Raw genomic sequence first — 25,265 nt, forward strand, 5'->3', positions numbered from 1 at the left:
GCTGCCCTTCTTGACACCAGGCCATCTTCCAAAAGTCTTGGCCTCACTGTGCGTGCAGATGCGCTCACACCTGCCTGCTGCTATTCCTGAGCAAGCTCTGCACTGGTGGCACTCCGATCCCGCAGCTGAATCCTCTTTAGGAGACGATCCTGGCGCTTGCTGGACTTTCTTGGACGCCCTGAAGCCTTCTTTACAAGAATTGAACCTCTTTCCTTGAAGTTCTTGATGATCCTATAAATTGTTGATTTAGGTGCAATCTTAGTAGCCACAATATCCTTGCCTGTGAAGCCATTTTTATGCAACGCAATGATGGCTGCACGCGTTTCTTTGCAGGTCACCATGGTTAACAATGGAAGAACAATGATTTCAAGCATCACCCTCCTTTTAACATGTCAAGTCTGCCATTCTAACCCAATCAGCCTGACATAATGATCTCCAGCCTTGTGCTCGTCAACATTCTCACCTGAGTTAACAAGACGATTACTGAAATGATCTTAATGACAGCAATGAAATGCAGTGGAAAGGTTTTTTTTGGCATTACGTTAATTTTCATGGCAAAGAAGGACTATGCAATTCATCTGATCACTCTTCATAACATTCTGGAGTATATGCAAATTGCTATTATAAAAATTTAAGCAGCAACTTTTCCAATTTCCAATATTTATGTAATTCTCAAAACTTTTGGCCACGGCTGTAGAGGTGTAACAAAACGAGATTGAAGGACACAGTGTTCCTCAGCCCATGTGAACAAACGTGTATATATAGGCTACTATTAAAATGTTTGGGAACAGTTAATATTTTTATTTGGAAAAAATCCATAGTTTTATTCAGCAAGTACGCATTAAGTTGATCAAAAGTAACAGTAAAGACATTTATAATGTTAGAGAAAATTTCTATTTCAAATACATGTAAATGTTATTCTACTGAACTTTCATCAAAGAAAATCAAATCAACACATTAGAATGATTTCTAAAGGATCACATGAAATACTTTCCATCTATCACTTCTCTTTTTTTTCCCCACACACACTCATATCTACGTTTCTCTCAAGGGCATCAGGACATCATGTGTGATTCTAAAAGTGTTTCCCAGCTCTAATTAACACTCAGCCTGATATGCATGTAAAAGAAGCGTCCCGCTCATGGCTGGACAGAAGCATATGTCACTCTTCTTGAGTGCGAGAAAGCTGGAGGCAAATGCTGCTATATGCCAAAACTTTATCTTGAATAAGTTATCCAAGAACAGGATGAGCCCAATATGTCACACATTGTGTTTGCATTGGTAAAATGGCAACTGTGATTTGGTGACAGATGCAAGCAGCAGAACCTGGCAGAAAGAGAAGCTGCATGCACCTGTGTGTGTGTGCATGAAGAAATAAGTGTATGTGCTCAATTAGGAATCTATTGAAGGAAATGTATCTGCAAACTAGGATTTTCCTTACTTTAAAAAAAAAAATGTATAGCATTTGATGCGCATTGTATGTTTACTCTAATGTTCTGCATGCTCTAACAGTGTTCATAGAGATTAGCCAATCAGAGGTCATTTACATGTTGAGATCTTAAAGGTACAGTACCTAAAACAGCCGGTTTAATTTGAAGCATAGCACAGAGAGGTAAATCATGATGAAATCTGATAGTTTTGTTTCAATACACCTTGGCTAACATTAAACATGGTACAAAATAACATGCTAGAAAATTGTGACCATCTCACTGAAATGTCAGCATGTGGTTATAAGGATGAACAGAAGTAGGTTAAAGTGGATACTGGTCTTGAGTTGCCTCAGGTTAATGTAGACAGAAAACCTGTGGACCTGTGGCTATTTGGGGACAGCTGTAGACAATTTTCACAGCGACTTGTGTAAGGCATAGTGTTTATCATTTCCATACTACTGTTGTGAACATTCTGTTGCTGTGGATCAAAGCGACAGGATATCTCATTTCCTAATCATGTGAAGAGGGACAGAATATGTGTGGGAAACACGCAGCACCTGCAGGCTCTCGGTTGCTTTATGAAAAACGCTATGCTAATGATCTGGCTTTTAGCACCCTTGTGTTTTAGTGCAGTTAGTAAGAGAGAAAGCTGGAGAAGCATGGTCATTTTCTGCAGTTGTTTTGCCTGTTTGTGCTGGAGGAGAGGGGCCTCGTCATGTCAAATAGATTTGAAAGGTTGTGATTTCCTGTTTTCCCTCTCCCAACTTCCTCCCCCCATTTATTCATCAATTTGTTCCATTTAACTCTACAGTGGAACTGCTCACAAAAGCCGTTGTCATGGGACCCATTATGGTCTGGAACGGTCGGGGACTCATGTCTCTGTGGTCTGGGAATTGAGACAAAACATACAAAGTGAAAATGGATTTACCACGGCCTCTCTTTCTGGTTATATCCAGCTTTTGGAGTGGTGTGGAGTGTGCACTCCATCCATCCTACTGGACAGAACCAGCCAAATTTTTATGTGAATCAGAATGCATTTGCAATGATAAACATTTCACACAGTAGTATAATACTTTGCATGATACAATGCATTGTAGTCACAAGATGTTTTGCTTGTTGTGGCGCTCAGTTATTTTACATTTTCAGAGTTTTTGCGGGTCATTAAAATCTTTAATTGAATTGCATCAAATTGAAGGCCATAAAAAGTCTTAAATGGTACAAGAAGGTCTTAATTATGATTTCATGAGGTCTTAAATTTGGGGATGGAAAGACCAGCTTAATGTGATGATTAAACTTAAGAAGTCTATGATTTCATGGAATAAATATGAGCACTGCATGTTTCAAAGTCTGGTGCTGTGCTGCCATTACCGGGGAAACCGCTTTATTTCTGCCATTCCAAAAGCGCCACCTGCTGGCAGAATGTACATTTCTAAGCCCTTGTCTTGTTTTTTTTGTTTGTTTGTTTTAAGACCAATGTGAAAATCAACCTATGTAAAAACCTATATGTTTTTACACTGCAAACACAACGAGTTGTAAATGTGAGCTGGTGGATAGACAAGACGATTTTGAATGCATTTATAAAAATCGAAACAATTAAGTAAAATATATTTGTTATTTATTTAGCTAAGAATTGATTGATAATTGTTGTTGATACTTTTGATGATTCCATTTAGTTAAAAATGGTTTAAAGGCTGAAATGTGAAGTTTATAATTTTATTTTTATTAAACTGTTTTTGTGAAAACCTGTATCTGAACTGTAAATCATGCTTTTTACAGTTATTTTACAGTTTAATATGTAACCATAGACATTGCCCTACTGCCCTACTCAGACGGTATCAGTTTTATTTGTGCAGGTCAGCTTACATTTGAGCTGATACCCTGATTTTTAATCCAAAAATTGCAAAATATTTAAAGTCAAGACAAAGAGAATAACTGTTGCTGATATTACTTACAAATTTGGGATAGTCTGTGTAAGCAATATAAGCAATTGAAGAAAAATTTTTTTTTTTTGTCATTGGGATTTATAATGCACTTTTTGCTTTATTGTGTGGATGCAAAGTTTGGCCCAAAATTTAGGTTATAAATCAATATGACTATAAAATAATAATAATTATTATTAGTCATAAGTTTGTGTAGAGCAATATTTACTGTGAACTGAGTGACTGATATCTGAAACACCAGATCATGAGCTGCTCACGTGCAAATGAACACAGTGCTGTGTTTCACTCTAAAACATGCAGCATTTATATTTAATATAATCACAGCTTTCGCTAAAAAGCCATGATTTGGAGTCATATTGTGATATTGGTTTTGATTATTTGTGCAGCCATACTAACATCACCTTAGTTCGCATTTTCTGTTGGTCATGGAATTATTTTCATTCCCAAAATAGATAATCCATCAACAACTTACCAATGTGTCTCTCCTCCCAGCTTTCTCTGTCACCTCTATTCTCATGAAAGGAAATGAAGTATGATTATATATGTATGCGACTGTAACATGACATCAACTTATTCCTTACAACCAGTGTTGGATGATAAGTGTTTCATAAGAATAAATCAAGCAGGCACAAGATTAGGCCATGGCTGAATAGGCCTGTGTGTGTGTGTATGTGTGTGTGTGTGTGTGCTTGTTCTCAGATTTCCATACCTGCATTAGGTTACATGTTGTTGAAATTCAGGTGGGAATTCAGTGATCAGATGACAGACTACATTATGCAGTGATTAACATGATTAAACATTTACCATAATGTTTCTTATTAAAGTTGGCATGAAATGAAAATGCACTTTTTCTAAAAGCATGTTATGGATTGCTAACAATTCATTTATGTTTCTATTTTTATTTTTTAGAACTTGTGATTTGTGAGTGCAACACCCACAGTTTCAACATCTAATAAGCAATCGATGCACAGAGCCAAGTCTTTTTATTTTTCAATAATGTTACACTCAGATGTGTCACAATGTGAAAGAAAAGATCTCTTGATACTTAATTTTCATCTTGACTTGTAGTTGCAGAATTTCGACCAGAAGTGATCAGTTTTTGAACAGGTTATTGTTTTGTTGTTATTCCCAACATATGAAAAAAACAAACAAAAAAAAGTTTAGTCCATAACCTGTCCAAAATGTTTTGCCATGCCTGCCAGTGCTACTAAGTTGAGAAAATTTACAGACCATTAATATCTCTTACCAAGAATAACATTGTGTTTTAGTGTCCTATACACAGGACAGGAAGTAAAACTGCTTGTACTGTGATTTTGTTCCCCATATCTTCATGTTGGTTGCTTAATGTGAGGAATATTCCATATTCATGTTGCCACAAATTTTCTTGCAAATGCCAATTTTTACTCTATATACATTTGTATATATGAAATGGTGAAAGAAAGAGACTCTGTTTGGGAAGCACACTTCTATTGCATTAGAAAGGCAGAATTGCATCAGCCTTGTGAGTGGTTGGAATTTTATCATAACTGCATGGAGCGCCAGAGTAGGAAACACTCAGTCACTAGAGTCACTGTGAGAGGGTTTGTGCTGGAGGAGTCATAAACAGAAGAAAATCCCACAGAGTGTATAGAAAAGAACCACCCCTCTTTAAAATAATCACATTTTGTTGCTTTACAGCCTGAAATGAAGACGGACACAGTTTTTGTTTTATCCAGCTGTATTTACTCATAAAAGATAAAACACCAACATGTCAGAAAAAAAATGCAAAAACAGAATCCCAGAGTTGGAAAAAGGATCACCCCCTTGTGTCAGTATTTTGTTGAACCATTTTTTTTATATTTGCCCACTCTTCCTTGTAGAACTGCTCAAGTTCAGTTCAATTTGATGGACTGCGGCTTTCAAATTATTCCACAGTTTTTCAGTGGGGTTTAAGTTTGGGCTCTGACTAGTCTATGCAAGGACATTCACTTTTTTCTTCTTTAACCAATGTCTGTTCAGTTTTGCTGTGTGCTTTGGGTCACTGGGTCATCAAATCCTCTTCTTAATCACAACTTTCTGGCAGAGGGCAGCAGATTTTCCTCAAGATTTTGATGGTATTTTGCCCCATCCATTTTTCCTTCTGTCCTGACAAGTGCTCCAGTCTCTGCTGCAGAGAAACACCCCCATAACAATATATTACTACCTCCATGCTTTACTGGAGGAATGCTGTTATTTGGATGGTGATCTGTATTGGATGTCCACCAGACATATCGTTTGGTGTTGAGGCCAAATAATTCAGTTTTAGTCTCAGCTGCCTCAGAATCTTCAAGGTGCATTTTGGCAAAGCTCAGTCATGTCTTCATGTCGCCTTTCTCGAGGAGTGGCTTTTTTCTTGCAACCCTCCCGTACAAGCCTCACATACACACTGTATAGCCTTTACATGTTCAGCCCTTGTGTATGAGGCCAGTGGGATAAATAGCGGTGCTATAATCTCATTATGTTCAGACTTCTTTACCACAGACTCAGCAAACCACATTAAATTAAAATAAACAGTGGCAAAAAATGCTCGATACACTGTTATGTCAATGCTTTCATTTTCTTTAAGCACAAATCTATTGGTTTTAATAGTTTAGTGCCATTAAAAAGTGCGTTGCCATTAACCTGTGCCATTCTGTCAGCACACATAAGGCACCCAATCCTGTTTTTCTGAAGACAAACATTGGTGCAATTACATGATTTAGGGAAAAATTACACTAGAAGTTATCCTGTTTGATTTTTGCAATAATATACAAGAGGTTGCGCTCAAGAATATTGAATAATTTTTTCATTTCATGGAAACAATGAAATACCTCACGCTGGGATGTGTATCAGTTTAATTCCATGCTGGTTTGCTGCCAAATTATGATTTATGAGTGAAAATATCACAAAGAGAGTGACAGAAGTGATGGTGTGATATCAGAGTGGATATGCAGTGGGGAGGGGAGGATAACAAGATTTACTCATTCATGTCTTTACACATTTTAAATTAATTTATCATCTTTTCCCTCTAGAACTCTTTGAAGAAGAGAGGTGCCAGACCAAACAACAAACCTGATAAAAAAGCATCGCCTCAGGTAATACACTCTAATACTACAATAAATTTGATGTCTTAGTTTGCTTCAGTTGTGATATTATTATGATCTGAAAGAGGACTGGTAAAGTAAAGCATTTATAGCAGACTGTACTTTTAGAAGTGGGTGTTATCAATTTAAAACTTTCATTGTTATTGTAATCCTATATGGGATCCTATAGAGGTATCCATAAAACTCCTTCATAATCTCTCCTACCGGAACTTAAGAATTGAACCACAACATATCTGTCAATACATAACCTACAAAAACATGAGGCATCACAGCCATTGACGTCAACTTTTTTGAGTTTTGAGAACATTTAAACATCTTCAGAAAATTTAGATAATTTAATCAAATGGATAAAATAGACTGGAGTAGTTGTGTAGCATGACAAACATGTGTAACATTGGGCAATTTTTGGTGAGTCAGTCAAACAAGTGTTTTGAAAATTTTGAAACCTAGTTCAAGATCAGCAAGTTTAAAAAGCTTGTGCAGAGCCAGATTTTCCATTCAAGAACTGTGTGGAGCAAGGCCACTAGCTCCGAAAACAGCACTGTGGTGGTGGAAAAGGGGTATAAAGGGACAGCGTATTGTTTAATGTTGTAGTGTCTAATAGATGTTTGGTCTCTGCAAATGTTCATCTCCAGCCTCAAGAGGACAGTTCAGACCTAAAGTGCCAGCTTCACTTCGCCAAGGAGGAGTCAGCTCTAATGTGCAAGAAGCTCACAAAGATGGTGAAAGACAACGAGGCCATGAGGGAGGAACTGGCAAAGTATTGTTCTCTGTATGGAGAGGTTGATGCTTCACTTACTGTAGAAGAGGTTGCCGATTCTCCTCACACCAGAGAGGCTGAGGTCAAAGTTCACCTGAAACTCGTGGAAGAGGAGGCAAACCTTCTAAGCCGACGGATCGTAGAGTTGGAGGTGGAGAATCGCGGCCTTCGTGCCGAAATGGACGACATGAAGATCCAAGATTCCCCAGGTGGAGTTAGCATCATGGGTGGAGTCGGAAGTCATCTGTTGCTTTCCACATCTGAAAATGTGATGGAGCTACAGCGCCACCTACAGTTTGTGGAAGAAGAGGCAGATCTGCTGCGGCGCTCCCTGATAGAAATGGAAGAGCAGAACAAGCTCTTGATGAACGAGCTCAACCACTACAAGTCTGAGCTTCCCACTGTCACCGAGATAGAGCTGTCATCATCCACAGCCATCACTTCACCCACGATCATTCCTGGTGCTTCTGAAGATGAAGGATCTGGTCTAAATGAAGCCAGCCATAAAGAACTACTTGCTGCCAGGCTTCAGATCACAGAGCTGAACAGCAAAGTAAAAAAGCTCCAGTACGAGAACCGTGTGCTACTGTCCAACCTTCAACGATGCGACTTGGCTTCCAACCAGGGCTCCACATGTCCAGCGCTGGAGACCGATGCTGAAGCAGGGGACTCGGCTGAGTGCGTCCCCATCCAGGCGCACCGCGAAGGTCCAGTTGGTGATGAGCAGAATGATATTATGGAGGAGAAGAATCTGAAAGTTTCAGGAACAAGTCACATTCATACTGCTCAGTGCCTCAGCATAAAATACCTTTTTGCTATCCGCGACCAGGCACAACTTGTAACCTCAGCCATTCAGCTTCTGACGTCACCCGACCCCTCCTGTATCTCAACAGACACTGTCTCTCATAAGATTATGACAAATGAGTCTGCGGAACCAGTTCTACTGGATAGAAGCCAGACCCAAAGCTCCATGCTGCCCCTGGTGGAGGTTCTGCATGGCAGACTGAAGTCCCTCCAGGCTCAGCTACAAGCGCTCAGTGAGAGGGTCGATGCCCTGGGTCAGCCCTCAGAAAGGGAGCATGTAGAAGGGCTGTCCCTGATGCCCCTGCTGTCTGAGGCAGAAAACCCTGCAGCAAATTGCTCATGCCCTGCAGATGCTCATTTCAACCAGAATATGAACCAACAGAAGGTATGCACACAATCTCTTAGTCAAATATTCCCTTTCATCTTTGTTCTCCCTTTTTTGCATGGAGTTTTGTCTGTTTTTATCAGCAATTTTTCTTTTTGTTGCTTTGCTAGATCATTAAGTTGTATTTACACTACCCTTTCCTTTAGAAAGGTTTGCTGACCACTAAAACAATGCATGCTTGTACCGTGTTATAAGGCCTCATAGTGGATAGCATTTAAGCCTCTAATGGAGTAGATATCGCAGATGAGACCCAATAGTATAGGTTTGTTGTTGCTATTTCCAATACATATTGGGCCTGACTATTAAAGCAAACATAATAAGCAAGCCGATCCATGCATGTTAGCAAATAAGTGTAAAATCATTATTTTATATTCATAGATATTTCAAAATAAGTTGAGAACAGGTCACCTAACAAATTGAATTCAGTCATCATTCACTTACCCTCATGTCATGCAAAACTTGTTTGAGTTTCTTTCATCTGTGGAACATAAAAGAAGATACTGTTTCAACTGTTTTTGTTCATCTAATGAAAGTCAGTAGGGTCCGTAAAGTTTGAACAGGCATTCATTTAGGCTCCATTAGAGGCCCAACTCTTGAGATCCAATCCAGACTCTTCCCTTTCTCCTCCACTCTCTCTTTTTCCTCACTGCATGGGCACCATGACCTGTGGTTGCTGCTACATTTCTTCCTTTGTTTTTCTTCTTCTTCTCCCTCTCTTTATGATTCCTTCATTTCCCTCTACCCAATTTCTTGTTTCCTCCTCCTCAAACCAAAGATGATGCTTTCACTCCTTGTCATTTTGTTTCTTTTTGCCATTTTGTCTTATACCACAATGACCAAACTGTTTTTTCTTTGCATACTTTTCATTGTCTTGTGATGTTTTATTTTCTGGTGATGTTTTATGGGTATCATTATGACTTTTTTTCTGTGTTTCATTTGTCATTTTGTTTAAATATGTAAATAAATCTATTTTTTTACCCACATTACACATCACCTTTTTAATTCCTTCATCGTAATTCTCTTGATCTTGTCTGTCTTCTATCATGCTCATCTTTTATTGTTTTTTTTTCTTCATTAACTTGCCCATACATGCATGCAACAGCCTGACTCTAGAGACCTGCCAGACTGTGAGGTCAAAGTTCACCCATGCAAGGCAGAGGAGGAGAGCAACAGCCACAAAGACAGCAACAAAGTTGATGTATATGACTTAAAGGAAACAAACTCGGATCTGGTAAGGCACTAAAACATGTACACACAAAACCATTTCACTTTTGCTTGTGTCTTACAATTGAATGCATAATGGCTCTGTTCCAAAACCCAGTGAACTGCTTGCCTAGACTGTTTTTGGACAAAATCTGAGCCAGCATGTTGTGCATCCATCATGCATAAGGCATACCTAGAATGCACAACAAGAAGTTCAAAAATCTCATTGATAGAATCAGTGGTGCTCTTAGTTCTTTCAGCTGACGATTGGTAAATTTCAAAATCTCAGAAGCTACAATGAAGGCTATGGTCAATACAAGGTTCATAGAGAATTGGGAAATTATGGTTTAAGTAATGACTGCAAAGTCTATTAAATGGGACATTCATAGACTCTGAAGAATATTTATGTGGTTAAAATATAAAAATACCAATGGTGTTCATAAATAAAACAAGACTTGTTCACCCATGCAGAGATATGAGCAGTGTAGTTATCACTGCCAGGGTGGTTTAGTTTTGCCCTAATTCCACTATGTTCTTACATTACACTATATTTACCTCAGTACAGAAACTGATGTGTTTGTACAGACTGCCTTATGAGCCTGAGGCCTACTTTATTTCTTTCTGGTAAATTTGGTGCAGTTTGGATCCGTTATGTTTGTACAAGACTTCATAAAAATCAGTTGTTTAATTAAAGACAGTTTAAAGGATTGACATCATGATTAAAAGTAGTCCATTATGCCAAGCTTTAAATCATGAAAGAAGGCATTATGTAATTTGGTGTCCCACACGCTGTGCCAAACGCCCTTGAAGCATTCCAGCAAAACCTCCAGCCATCAACAGTTTTCACCCAAACAATTTATCACCCACCGTATCCACTTACTAGCAAATGTGGTTTTCACAAAAAAACTGTGATCTTGTAATCAAGCTCAGGGTCTCATGTTTTGAAATTTAGGGAGGTCTCATTCAATGTTGGACTGATGTTGCTAGAGTAGAAACAGACTAAGCATGCAAAAAAAAAAACCAAAAAAAAAAAAAACCTAGGACTGTGGGTTGCGTTCTAATCCATGGTCTTACAGATAGACAAATAAAACAGACTGTGTTCTCTGCAAACTTGATGTCTTGATCATCAGACAGATTATTTTGGCATTGTAGCACAGAAACATTTTGACATTTACAAAGCAGCAAGTTTTACTATTTGTTCCAGATAACTTCTATTACAAATACTGTGCAGCTACAGCCTTTACCAATTACTTACATTCTCTCTCCCCTTCTCTCTGTTTTCATGCTGTTCTCTAGCTGACAGAGCAGGTCGGTGAGCTGCACGCTCTGTTGTCTGAGGCGAGAGAGAAGGCTCAGGGAGCACAGGAAGAGCTGTCACAAGAGAGAGAGGCGCGCCACAATGACACACATAAACTCTCTCAGGTGCAAACATGTTAATAGATGCTGTACTAATTTAGATCAAACTCTGAACATCCGAATAAAGCAAAACCCTAACCCTAACCCTAAAATCTGATCCAGATATCATTCTCCTAAAGTCTCTCTATCGTTCTCTCTCTCTAGCTTCAGGAAGAGAATCAGAAGGCTCTCCTCCGTCGAGACTTCCAGCTGCAGAGTCTGAGTCTACAGACACGTCTGCAGCAGAAGCTATGGAGTCAGGAGAGAAACCTGCTGGTGCAGGAGTCACAGCAGCTTAAAGAGAGCCTGCTCCTTATCAGCCTCAAGCTGCGCTGGCTCCTCAAACAGTGGAGACTCGGCAAGAAACTAGACACCGAGAGCAAGGATATCCTAGAGGTATGGAGCCTTTTTTATTTAACAGCTGAGGGTGAATTCAGTAGGAATTGTTTGTTTGTGCTGAACGCAGGTTTATTTGCACAGACTGTTTGCATTGTTTTATCACCTGATTCACTGAAGGAACTATGCAAATTAGGAAACAGTGCAAAACATGCTCACAAGGTCTGAATGCAATCAGCATAGCAAAATTAATTTACGTTTGGTGGTTAGTGAATAAAATTGATCAAAAATGACAGTAAAGATATGTTACAGGAGATTTCTGTTTCAACGTTCAATTAAATGCTATTCTTCGTAACTTTCTATTATTTAAAAAATCCTAAAATATCTGTCATGCTTTTCACAGAAACACTTAATACAGGTGCTTCTCAAATTAGAATGTCATGGAAAAGTTCATTTATTTCAGTAATTCAAGTCAAATTGTGAAACCGGTGTATTAAATAAATTTAATGCACCAAGACTGAAGTAGTTTAAGTCTTTGGTTCTTTTAATTGTGATGATTTTGGCTCTCATTTAACAAAAAACCACCAATTCACTATCTCAACAAATTAGAATATGATGACATGCCAATCAGCTAATCAGCACAAAACACCTGCAAAGGTTTCCTGAGCCTTCAAAATGGTCTCTCAGTTTGGTTCACCAAGCTACACAATCATGGGGAAGACTGCTGATCTGACAGTTGTCCAGAAGACAATCATTGACACCCTTCACAAGGAGAATAAGCAACAAACATTCATTGCCAAAGAAGCTGGCTGTTCACAGAGTGCTGTATCCAAGCATGTTAACAGAGAGTTGAGTGGAAGGAAAAAGTGTGGAAGAAAAAGATGCACAACAAACCGAGAGAACCACAGCCTTATGAGGATTGTCAAGCAAACTGGATTCAAGAATTTAAGTGAACTTCACAAGGAATGGACTGAGGCTGGGGTCAAGGCATCAAGAGCCACCGCACACAGACGTGTCGAGGAATTTGCTGAACCACAGACAACGTCAGAGGCGTCTTACCTGGGCTAAGGAGAAGAAGAACTGGACTGTTGCCCAGTGGTCCAAAGTCCTCTTTTCAGATGAGAGCAAGTTTTGTATTTCATTTGGAAACCAAGCTCCTAGAGTCTGGAGGAAGGGTGGAGAAGCTCATAGCCCAAGTTGCTTGAAGTCCAGTGTTAAGTTTCCACAGTCTGAGATGATTTTTTTTGAAAAACAAAATCACTGTACCCGTTTACCAAGAATTTTTGGAGCAGTTCATGCTTCCTTCTGCTGACCAACTTTTTGAAGATGCTGATTTCATTTTCCAGCAGGATTTGGCACCTGCCCACACTGCCAAAAGACCCAAAAGTTGGTTAAATGACCATGGTGTTGGTGTGCTTGACTGGCCAGTAAACTCACCAGACCTGAACCCCAGAGAGAATCTGTGGGCTATTGTCAAGAGGAAAATGAGAAACAAGAGACCAAAAATACAGAGGAGCTGAAGGCCACTGTCAAATAAACTTGGGCTTCCAGACCACCTCAGCAGTGCCACAAACTGACCACCTCCATGCCACACTGAATTGAGGCAGTAATTAAAGCAAAAGGAGCCCCTATCAAGTATTGAGTACATGTACAGTAAATGAACATACTTTACAGAAGGCCAACAATTCACTAAAAATGTTTGGTAACACTTTAGAATAGGTAACACCTATTAGTTGCTTATTAGCGTGCATATTACTAGAATATTAGCCATGTATTAGTGCTAATTAAGAACATATTAATGTTATTCTACTTGACCTTATTCTACATCCCTAATCTTACCCAATACCTAAACCTAACAACTACCTTACTAACTATTAATTAGCAGCAAATGAAGAATTTATTGAGAGAAATGTCATAGTTAATAGTTAACAAGTGTTACCTATTCTAAAGTGTTACCAAATGTTTTTTTTTTATTGGTCTTATGAAGTATTCTAATTTGATGAGATCGTGAATTGATGGGTTTTTGTTAAATGAGAGCCAAAATCATCACAATTAAAAGAACCAAAGACTTAAACTACTTCAGTCTGTGTGCACTGAATTTATTTAATCTACAAGTTTCACAATTTGAGTTGAATTACTGAAATAAATGAATTTTTCCACGACATTCTAATTTATTGAGAAGCACCTGTATTAGAACAATTTTCAACATTAATAATATAAGAAATGTCTCTTGAGCGCAAAATCAGCATATAATGAATGATTTCTGAAAGACTCAAGTAGTGATGCTGAAAATTCAACTTTGCATCACAGTTTTTATTTTAATCAAATAAATGCAGCCTTGGTGTACTTTGTAAATACCATTTAAGTCTGATATGTTTTTCCAGGTTAACAGTGTCAAAGATCTCCATATCCTGCTTGAGGAAGATGGCCTGTCTTCCCACTATGGCGACAACAAGATGGCAGCTGCTGAGGAGCAGCCACTCAACACTACACCCAAAGAGCACAGCCTGGCAGAGAAAAGCTTCCTACAGGTGGGTTACAACAGAGACTGGCAGAACACCTAACTTCTGCAGGACACTAACATGCTTTACATCTGGATTTCCTTATAGTCAAGTCTTCAAGGCTACACAAATGTAACCTATTTTCATCTCTTGTTGCCCTCAGCAGCCTAGCGCTTTCGGAAGTACTGTCTCGGACCTGAAGGTGGCGCTGCAGGACCTGAGCGCTGAGCTGCGCGAGGAGCGTCAGAGTTCACAGGAGTTAACGCAGCAGTTTGCCCGTGCTAAAGCATCATGGGAAGTCGAACGGTTGGAACTCAAGAGCATTATCACTCAGGTGAGTCGGAGGACAGTCCAGATGAGAAGCAACTTACGGTAGTCAAACAATTAAAACTATTAGGGCAGGAAGTAAATGTTGGACCTCAGCTTCGCCTGGCTGAATTTATAACTTGTCATTTCCATAATTGATGTCTTCATTTTACCTGAAAATACAGTTTGTTCCCTGCTTTGATTTGAAACCCTAATCAGATTGGAGGGAAAACGTATGGTATGTAGAGAGAGACCAAAACTGATATAGCCAGTTGTAATCAATACAACTAAAGTGTTAGGCTGATAATACACAGGGCAACTTTTTGAGCAATGTTGCCGGGCAACTTTGGCTAATGTTGCCGTTAAAGGGCAATCAGGTGAGACCCAGGGCTGACGACTGATCTAAAGTATCCATATAGAGTTTTGTTACCCTTTCTTAATGGGAAAGTGGCCATGAAACATTGCTCAAAAAAAGTTGCTCGACAAAATTGCTCAGAAAGTTGCCCCATGTATCATCGGCCTTAGTAATGTCTTTTAGAGATGCGCCTATTAAAGATGTACAGCAGTGGAAGGAATAATTAGTCATACAGTAGTTTTCTGTTACTTATTTTTTTAATAACTTAATAAAATGTTTGATTCAGAGAGTGCTCTGTGGATACATTACAGAGTACTTTGTCGAGTGGGGAAATTCTCTGTTAAATAGATTGTGGCTTGTAACACAATAAAATCTGAAAGAGTCCATAGAGGTGAATCGTTTTATATGTACTTTGCACTGTAGGTGTAAAGTAACTACTTTAACATTGATCTCACTGGGTGTTTTAACTCCATTGTCATTGATTTAACATACACAGATTACAGTAATTCCTCTTGGGAGACTCATTCTGGAAACCTCTGGCAGAAGAGCTTTTGAACACTGAAGCCAGATACATTTTTTGTGCTCAGTTTGCTGTCACACAGGCTGAAAAGATGCTGGATGTGGCCTGTAGTTTTGTTATTTGAACTGGTGTTGGTTAGGACATGCACCAGTAGTCTGAGAAGAGAGCTGTGCAAGCCATCTGCAGTGGATCAGCAGCAATGTGGCATTTCACAGGGGGCCGAGAGGGAGTGTGTGTGTGTGCTCACACGCTTGTTTCTGAGCATGATGGTGAAAGATGAGTTTAATATATTTACTCTGAGAGGCATTCATGACTAAAGTTTTCTTAATGGCTTAATTAATGAGCTGTGAGAGGAAGAGAACTTAGGCACAGTTTGTGGATCTGTCTGATAAACACAGAAGGCTACAGATGAGAAACAAATATGGAATAAATTAACGATGCGATGAATTTGGCCGAATATGCGAAATGGCAAGTTTTGACTGTCAGTATTGGTGGATGAGCTAAAACAGGTAACGGAGCAAAACGGCCTTATATGCAATTTAAATGTATCTTTTTTTGAGAGATGACTATAAATAAAGTTGATTAATTGATTATCAAATAAACTTCATTTTGTTGTGCCATCTTTCAGTGTTAAAATACATATACCAGTTTAATGTGCAGAGACAATAAAAAGTAAGCCAATCACAGTATGATTTTACAATAAACACTGGGGCACTTGACAAATAGTCGTCAACCAATATGGGGTTTTCAATGGCTGACACAATAAAAAAATATCTAAAAAGCAGGTAATATAGCAATATAAGTAAATATATCATAATACAGTGGTGCATGCATTTTAGACTATTCTAAAAAAAAAAAAAAAAAAAAAAAATGCAGTAGAACACGAGGAGTGTTTAAGAAAACTATTTGGATAGTCAATATTTTTGCTAATCTGTTTGGTGCTGCTAATGGAGCAGAAATTGCACTGCAGCTTTAAGTCAAGTATGTTTACTTTGTAGATGCTTTAATCAGTGCATAGAGAGCCAGGGCATGCAATCAGTTGTGTTTAGATTAGCTAAAATACTCACTCTTTTCCCTTTGTTGTTGAAAAGGTTACAGCAGAAAAAATAAGCACACATACCATAGATTGCACCAAAAGCAATAGCCCTATGCTCTCCAGAGAACCTAATGATACTAGACTGCCGCTTTCACCATTACTGCTCTGATAGGTCAATATTACAGGGCTCCCTTCCTCCCTGCCACTACTCCTTTTTATCTGCACTTCGTTTGTTTTTCTAAGACTGTTATTCAGAGAATAAGTCATGCAATAATACAAGGAATGGGAGAGGTGGGATTTTACGCTTTAGTATTAGTTGTGACCTCCATGGCACTAATAACAACCTGTCACAGAAAATGATTTATCACTGCATTAATAAGACAGGTTTATTCACCCCAGTAATGTTGTTAGCATAATGCTATAAAGTCTTCTGTTGGTGCTGTACATTGCTTTTAATAATTCATGATGTAAGTCAAAAGTGATTAAAATAAATCACAATCCACAAAGCCACGTCAGCAGTCTAATAGAAATAAAAACATTTCTGGATCATTCTTCTTTCCTTTAATTATTACGGTTTATGAGGAGGTATCTGGAACAAATCTATTTCACCCTCTTTACTAAACCTCATCAGCCCATTAACCTCTTATTGCCATCCAAAGCAAAACTCATTAGGCATTATCACCGTGAGAAGCTAGTCACTGATTGTCTGATGAGTTCCCAGCAGGCTGCATGTTTTAATAACCTGACTCACGTAAGCTCACAAAATATATGAGTTCTGAAGATCTGTGGCTTCAATTGAAAGAGCAGAAGGAATTTAAATGGGGGATAAAGAGTAGGTTGGCTTCATAATTACTATTTCTGGAAACATAATACACAATACAACCAAATATCACAACAATCTAATTGGCTGAGCTGTGATTGAAGCAGTTGTAAAACTGCCAATATGATGTATAGAGCCTGCAAACAACATGCAGTTTATTCATTATACTACTTGGAACAATAATCTTCTGTTTACCATAAATGTTACTGTTAACGTTCTTCTAAAACCATACGACTTTCTTCTGTGGAGAACAAAAAAAAAAATTCTGCTACTTTGAGAAAAATATGTTCCAAGACTTGGAAAAATGTACAGAATTGTGTTTGAGTGTCCCCTGAAACTTGAAAGCGAAAAGCAGAGTCAGAATTTGTATTTTTGTGTTCCACAGAACACAGTAGGGGCCCTTTAATACACCCCGTGCAATGCGATGCAAGGCTCAGCGCAAGTGTGTTTGCTAGTTTCAGTCCGGCACCGTTTGCATTTTCCTGTCCAGTGCCACGTCGTTTAATTAGCAAATGCATTTGCGCTCATTTGTGCACCCATGGGCGTGCTGGTCTAAAAAAGAGGTGTGTTCAGAGGTGTGTTCAATATACCAAGTAGTATATTGAATAGACTGCAAATAAATGTAATTATTGCTTTTATTCATTTAAGCACATTTAAAAGAATAGCTCACCCTAAAATCCCTTAGGTGATGAGGAGTTTTAGATGAGTTTGTTCATCAGAATGGGTGCCATCAGAATAAGAGTTCAAACAGCAGATAAAAGCACCTTTTAACTTAAAACTTTTGCTTCTGGCTAAAATACCTTTATTTACAAGACAGTTCTCCATCTATATTACTGCTATTATTGCTTTCTCCAGTGAAAACAGGTTATAGGTGAAAACAGTTCTAAACTGGCCAGCAGGGGATGGACATTTTTAAATGGAGGAAGTGTTATAAAAAAAAAAGTAACGTGACATACAGCCAAGTATGGTGACCAATACTTTGCATTTAACCCATCAAAAAGTGCACACACACAGCAGTGAACACACACACACACTGTGAACACACACCCAGAGCAGTGGGCAGCCATTTATGCTGCGGCACCCGGGGAGCAGTTGGGGGTTCAATGCCTTGCTCAGGGACACCTCAGTCATGGTATTGAAGGTGAAGAGAGCACTGTACATTCAATACAATTCCCGCCGGCCTGAGACTCAAACTCGCAACCTTTGGGTTAGGAGACCAAATTTCTAACCATTAGGCCATGACTTCCCTCATGGATTAAGGACTCATAATTTGGCCAAGAGTGAACATTAAAATGCCTTAATGATGGATTTGTTTCTTACAAACACATCTTTTCACTTCACAAAACAATAATTGATAGACTGGAGTCATGTGAATTGTGGATTATTGTGATGTTTTTATCAGCTGTTTGGACTCTCATTCTGACTGCAGAGGATACAATGGTGGAACAATTGCTGTAATGCTAAATTCCTTAGAATCTGTTCCAATGTAGAAACTAACTCATACACATGTTGGGTAGCCTGAGGGTGAGTAAATTTACATTTTGAACAAAGTCTTTAATTGCATTTCTATCTTCTTATTTAATGGTGTGGGGGAAATAAATATCTGTATATATCTAAATATCTATAAAGTGGTCTGGATGGAGCAGCTGTCAGCATCTGACTGCAAATGCTTACTGTGTACCATGGGGCTGTTTCTGTGGTTACTCTTCCAATTTTTAAAACATCAAGTGTTCTTTTTTTATCTCACCCTCTCATTTTGTACTTTATTTTTATTATCAGCTGGAGGGTAAGATGGGAAAGGCATCTGTGGCTGGGGGTGAAAAGGATTCTCCAGACCTCAAGGGGGCACTAAAAAAGGAGAGGGAGGAGCATCAACACCTGTTGGCGGACTCTTACGCTGCTGTGATGGACCTCACCAAACAGTTGCAGATCAGTGAGAAGAACTGGAGTCGAGAGAGGCTAGAGCTTCTGGAGCACTTCAACCAGGAAAGAAGTCAATGGGAACAGCGTTTACGAGATGTCCAAAACAAAGGCACACAGGTCAAATGTCATATGGGGTTTAAAGGATTTGTTCACTCAAAATTGTAAATGTTATTGTTTATTTACCTTCATGTCATTCCAAACCTGTATGACCTAGGGCCCTATTTTAACGATCTAAACGCAAAGTGTAAAGCGCACGGCACTGGTGCACTCTTTTGCTATTTTAACGAGGGAAAAACGGTTGGCGCAGGTTTGAGTTGGTCTATGGCGCAGTCTATTTTCAGCTGCTTAAAATAGCAATGCGCCTTTTTTAGACCAGCACGCCCATGGGCGCACAAATGAGCGCAAATGCATTTGCTAATTAAACGACGTGGCGCTGGACAGGAAAATGCAAACGGTGCCGGACTGAAACTAGCAAACACACTTGCGCTGAGCCTTGCATCACATTGCGCGGGGTGTATTAAAGGGCCCCTACTGTGTTCTGTGGAACACAAAAATACAAATTCTGACTCTGCTTTTCACTTTCAAGTTTCAGGGGACACTCAAACACAATTCTGTACATTTTTCCGAGTCTTGGAACATATTTTTCGCAAAGTACAGTAGCAGAATTTCTTTTTTGTTCTTCACAGAAGAAAGTCATATGGTTTTAGAAGAACATGAACATTAACATTTATGGTAAAGTTTCAAGTGCATTAAAATGCCTTGGAACCTTTGTTTTGTATTACCAAATCTTTGTCCTTTTAATCTTCTGTTTTATTTGGGTCTGTGAGGATTTCATCATGTCACACTTCCTTCACTGACTTAGGGTTGCCCTCACATAATGGGTGGATATGACAGTATCTCTAAACATTTCCGCAGAGCTCCTGCAGACAGGCTCTCTGCATGTTGCATCACTTATCTGGAATTGCTGGTTTTGCATATCCATGTGGCTGTGCACAGTGTGTTTAGTCCAATTGGAAAGAAGCCTGAGACAGTGTGGTTAGTGTGTCTGTACTAACCACACTGTAAGTAATGAAACTGGAAAAAAAGAGATGAGACTATATAGTTTTTCGCTTTCTTGCACTCATTCCCTGCATCTTTCATATTGTGACAATCAAGCTCTGTGTTCTAATTTTTTTGTTTTAAATGACATCCTGGATACCATGTCTCACTGAGAGAATTTAGGTCATTTTCATAGACGTGGTGAATCATACCACCAGCATTACCCCACAGAGGAAACTAGCTGTTTTGAATGACCTCATTTCCTTAAGAGAATACTGACTCAGTAATACCACATGAATGAATGGGAGTACTGTGCGAAGGGATGACTACAGCATGCCACTTTTTAAAACTTCTCTAAAATAGATAATTTCTTTTTCAGTCTCTTCATGATAAAACTTCTGAAAAAGAAATCTCAGCAGATGCAGCCACCAGTGGTTCAGGACTGCAAAGGTAAACTGACTTGATTAAAGTCTCAGTTGTGCCTTGTTTTGTCAGACGTGATTGTTTATGATAATCCCCACTCTCTCGTTACAGGACCAAATCAGTTTCTTCCCTCTCTGATTTTAAGAGTCTGCTGGACACCAGTCTCTTCCTTCCTGGTCACAAGGTCAGTGGGGTACCAGAGTGCAATGTTGCACAGCATCAATCTACTGTTCCTGCCTCCATTCTGGCTTGCACTGACTTAAGTGATCTCAATAAGAAGAATTGGAAATACTTGACCAATGATTCTGCAATGCTGGAGAAGGGTGACCAGTTTAAGACATGGGACTGCCCAAGCACCAACTCTAACAGCAGCTTCCCAGGACTGGAGTTGAGCAAGGAGTACATCCAGAGAAGCTACACCGCACCAGATAAGACGGGTATTCGCATCTATTACAGCCCTCCGACTGTGAGGAGAATGGAGAGGCCAGTCAAAGAAAAGTCCCAGCAGGATCCTCAGCAAGGACTATCATCTTGGGACAGACCTATGATAGATTCATCTGGTCAGACTGCTGCATCTGCACCTTTGTCCACCACTTCCTCATCCTCTTATGAGCAGTGGTTGAGTTCACTTTCACAGCAGCATAGAGGCCTACTTGAAGGACGGACAGGAGGTTCTGCACCATTCCACGGACTGGAAATGTCAGGCAACCTTAGTGATGACATGAAGGAGATGACCAACTGTGTGCGACAGGCCATTCGTTCTAGTTCCCTGGAGAGGAAGTGCAGCAAAGATACTGGGAGCCAGACAGTTGGTGTTTCAAGTACAGGAACACAAACAGCACAGTTTGTCAGCATTGGCCTACAAACTGATGGCCCCATTTCAACAACTAGAGGCCTTCAAGGGAAAGCATGGTCTCCTCGTCCATCCACCTCACTTTCATCTGCACGCACCCGACAGATCTCTTCATCTCTAGAGAAAGTACACAGTCGCATTGATAGACCATGTTGCTCACCGAAATATGGCTCACCTAAGCTTACCCGCAGGGTCTCCACCTCTTCCTCCAAACTTGAGACCTCGTCAACATCCTCAAGGGATCGCAGTGTATGGAATCTTCATAACCGTAGTGGATCTCAGAACGGATCTGCTTGGGCACGTTCCACCACCACCCGAGAAAGCCCAGTGCGTAGTGGCCTCAATGATGGTTTGACCAGTCTCTTCAGTGTGGTGGAACACTCTGGAAGTGTTGAATCTTTATGGAAAGCAAGTACATGCCCGGGGAGACAAGCTGCTGGGAAACCCTCTTGTCCTAGCATAGGAATTGGTCTGGGGGAAGCGGGAGCTCAGAAGTACAGCTTGGTCCAGGAGTTTCTGCGCAATGTTTGTGGCAGGACTGCACCAGCAGGGACCATTGACGAACCAAAGCCTGAATGCCTACCTGGAGCCTTAATCGGCACAGACAACATCACGAAGATCGTCAATAAGAGGTTTATGAAAACACAAAGAGACGAGTTTGTAGCAAGCGGAAAGGATGCAGTGAGCTCAAGCTCTAGTAACCTGGAGGTGAGACAGTCTAAAACAAGTTTTAGTTTCTCCACCGTTGAGCTGGTTGATTGCATTTAATCATGAACATCTCCTCTTCCTCCAAAGCATACACCCTAAATGAAGTAAATATCTTAAAATCTTTTAAATCTTTTTTCTTTGCAGGATTCACTTTGTGACTGCAGCTCACAAACTGTCACTTCCTGTTTTGCCCGCCACTCCCGCTCCGACACACGACATACCCATGGCCAGTGCAAACATCCAGTGCAAGAGTCACCCATAGGACCTGAAGAACAATTCGATACCAGTAATGAATGAGAATGAAGGTGGCCTCTTCTGACACCCAGAAAGTATACAAAGAAAACAACTGTCAACACGCACTCCACACAGACTGCTACACACCAGTACACACAGAGACGCACCCTTAAACAAACAAATACATACTTCATAGCTTCAGTAAAAGTCTTCAGGGTTACGAGGGGAAAGGGAAAGAGTTGACCTCCCTTTTAGGTCCACCATTCCACTGTCAACCAGTCAGATTTCACATTACAAGTCAATCATTACAGAGTAAACCAGCCAGACCTGCCTTTAAAGTCCATCATTCTACCATTCCACAGTCATCCAGTCAGATCTCTTCTTATAGTCTGCCATTCCTCTGTTCTTCATCCAGCCAACAGGACAGCTTAGCCAGCCATTTCAATCCCCATGGAAGAACTTGACACCATGTCTTAATGAAGTCATGTAGATATAAAGGGAACATACAGCATGCAATTGAACTACTCAAACCAAGAACCTCAACATGGCCTTCAGTAAGATTATTTATCTCACAGTTGCCCAGTGGCCCTTACATTTTACCACAAACCGCAATGCTTGGAGCAGCTGTAAAATTGTCCCATAACCAGCCCTTTATGGATTCTACAAGTTCTTGTTCAACTCGCCTTTTTTGAGTCTACAATGAACCACTTTTGCCTTCATTGGTAAAAAAAAAATGTTGTCAACTAAATCCAACGTGGTATCTCGTTTATGTTCTCTTTAGACAATCATCAAACAAACAAGCTTGTTTTAACTACTGTATAGACTCTGCAAATACTTGGGATCATCATCAATTTTCAAACCAGCCAATATAAAATATTAAACTCTGAATCTACCCTTGGATTTCTCTTTACAAAAAAAAAAGGGACTGGATGACATGATATATCATTGCATTATGAGTGTGTTCTTTTTAAAAATAAATATTCTCATTATGCTGTCTGAAGATGTTTATGAAGAGCACGTTGGTAGCTGTAGAGCAGGAGGAAAGCAGTTGTTTTGTTTGCATTGGTACTTTGTACTGTGTTTAAAGTGTTTGAACATTATAGCACTAACGTAAATCTCTGTTCCCTGTCTAGGATGTCCTCACAAATTTTAAAGTGTAATTATCATTTTTATTCAACCCTGTAGTTCTACAGAAGATGTGTTGCTGGGTGCATCTTCTGCAGTCCTCCTCTTTAATTTCTCTTTCTACCTCTTCATACGCCATCATTATGCTGAAATAACCCTAATGGACTTTAGTTGGGGTAGGCACCAATTTTCATCTGATTGGAATAAAAAAAAAAAAAACGTATGGGATAGAAGTATAGTCAGTTTAGTAGGTGTTTGTTACTATTGTGTGTTGGGAAAAACTTTACACAACATGAGTTGGGAAAATTAGTTGTGACTCTAGAAAACCTACTGAATTGAGACCTTGTTCTAAATATCATTCTAAGCGCTTGTGGTTGTCCTTTAAGTCAAAACATTGGTCAATTTATGCTGCATAGACTGTCAGCTAGTAACTGTGGAGTCTGCATCAGTGCAGGCTCAGCAAAAGTGTACATAAAAGCTGCTTATCGGCCTAAAGAGGGTGCCCGTTAGCACCCTTTTGAAACCTATAAACTACTGCAGCACTTGGGAAAGTACGTCAGTCTCATTAATGCCCAATTGAATGTCATCTACCCTGATAAACCCCCATAATCCTATTTTCCAGAACACATTTGAAAGCCTCACAAAATATTAATTATGCAGATATCACATATATCAACAGAATTATGCTTAAGACTGAAACACTGAATGCTTCAGTGAGATTTTGAGATTAGTAAAATCTTATCAGATGATCCCAAAATATAATCCATAATCTGACCATTCATGTAGCTATGCAGTTACCGTAATATGAGTGTGTGCCTCCCTGTATCTGCTCCTGCATCAGAGTCAAGTATGTTTGTAATGTGTTTTCTTCAATCTCCAGTTGGAGTGGTGCTGCAGGAACTGAAGTTTAGTCCTTCATGCTGGTGCTTTTCTTAGATTTAATGACAGTAAATTAGAGGAAACATTTTTGTATGCATTTCCCGAGCCATAAGGATTTGTTGATTCAGCTATTTTATAAATCGGGCATTAGTAAAGTATCAGAATATTATATTTCTCAATTGTTCAATGCCTGGCCAAAAACAAAAACAAAAACAAAGTCAGATATTATAAACCCAGCCTATTATATCCCAGACAATGTGTCCTCTTTATCTCTCACAGCCTTGCCATGTCCCACAGCTACCTCTTAACTCAAGTCTGTATCTTACATTAATTTTTAACCCATTCATGTTTCATTTTGAAGGTCACTAGAGTGCCTTTAAAAAAAAAATCTGTTAGAAGTAGGTTTATGAGGAACCATCTACTGATGGCAATGATACTACAGATCAGAAGACTGCTTGATAGCTACTGAACCCGTTTTTTGAAAAAGACAAAAATGAGACAAAGTCTGTATTCAATCTATAGTGTATATTGTAATTTATAACAGAAGCCAAAATACATTTTGAAGTCATTTATGAGTGAAATCTGCTTTTGTTATCAATCCAACCTTTATTTATAAGCCATTTAAACTTGTTTGAATGTTTCCTGAGTTGAGTCTGATGATGTTGCTTTGCCTAGTAAATATTTTAGACAAATGGTGTAACGTCCCTTCAAGTGCCCCTTAACCATTTAGTCTTAGAATTCATGCTTCTAATTTTGGTCACATGATCTCTGAAAAAGCAGGGGGAATGATCTTAGTTCAGGAGCTTTCCGTTTGAGTGCTTCCATAGTCAATTTATCAAATGCTGAAGTCCTACATCAAACCCCACTGTTGGTTTCACAGAAGGCTGTAAATGACAGCAATTACAGACAGTTTTATAGCAATTCTTAAACCAGCTGACAGAAGTTTAAAAGGTCATGTGGTTGCTGGTTTTATATTTAAAGATGTTGTTTTCATGGGAGCAGCTCGCTGATTGGCCGTCCCATTCACGATGTTGGTCTTCATCACTTCAACACCCTGTTTTAATGCCTAGCAATATATATACAACACTTTGTCGGTCATTGTTGTCAATATCGTCTGCTAAATTATTATAAAGAAAATGCGTGTATATTTTTTTTTTGTTTCCATTTGAAATCTCTTTTGAATCAGAAAT

General features: G+C 39.3%; 1 protein-coding gene across 1 annotated transcript in view; it reads left to right on the plus strand.

Annotated features, from left to right (window-relative positions):
* The window catches only part of LOC132129712 (protein SOGA1-like), a 46,744-nt gene extending 23,024 nt beyond the window's left edge, over positions 1-23,720 (plus strand). The window contains exons 4-14 of the mRNA XM_059541394.1: positions 6,400-6,462; positions 7,107-8,420; positions 9,523-9,651; positions 10,920-11,045; positions 11,184-11,414; positions 13,739-13,885; positions 14,022-14,189; positions 18,672-18,932; positions 20,233-20,303; positions 20,388-21,837; positions 21,982-23,720. Of these exons, the coding sequence (XP_059397377.1) occupies positions 6,400-6,462; positions 7,107-8,420; positions 9,523-9,651; positions 10,920-11,045; positions 11,184-11,414; positions 13,739-13,885; positions 14,022-14,189; positions 18,672-18,932; positions 20,233-20,303; positions 20,388-21,837; positions 21,982-22,134 (4,113 nt within the window). The 3' untranslated portion in view covers positions 22,135-23,720. The remainder of the gene's footprint in view (positions 1-6,399; positions 6,463-7,106; positions 8,421-9,522; positions 9,652-10,919; positions 11,046-11,183; positions 11,415-13,738; positions 13,886-14,021; positions 14,190-18,671; positions 18,933-20,232; positions 20,304-20,387; positions 21,838-21,981) is intronic.
* The last annotated feature ends 1,545 nt before the right edge of the window (positions 23,721-25,265 follow it).

The sequence above is a fragment of the Carassius carassius genome, chromosome 46 (assembly GCF_963082965.1).
Source record: "Carassius carassius chromosome 46, fCarCar2.1, whole genome shotgun sequence".
NCBI lineage: Eukaryota > Metazoa > Chordata > Actinopteri > Cypriniformes > Cyprinidae > Carassius > Carassius carassius.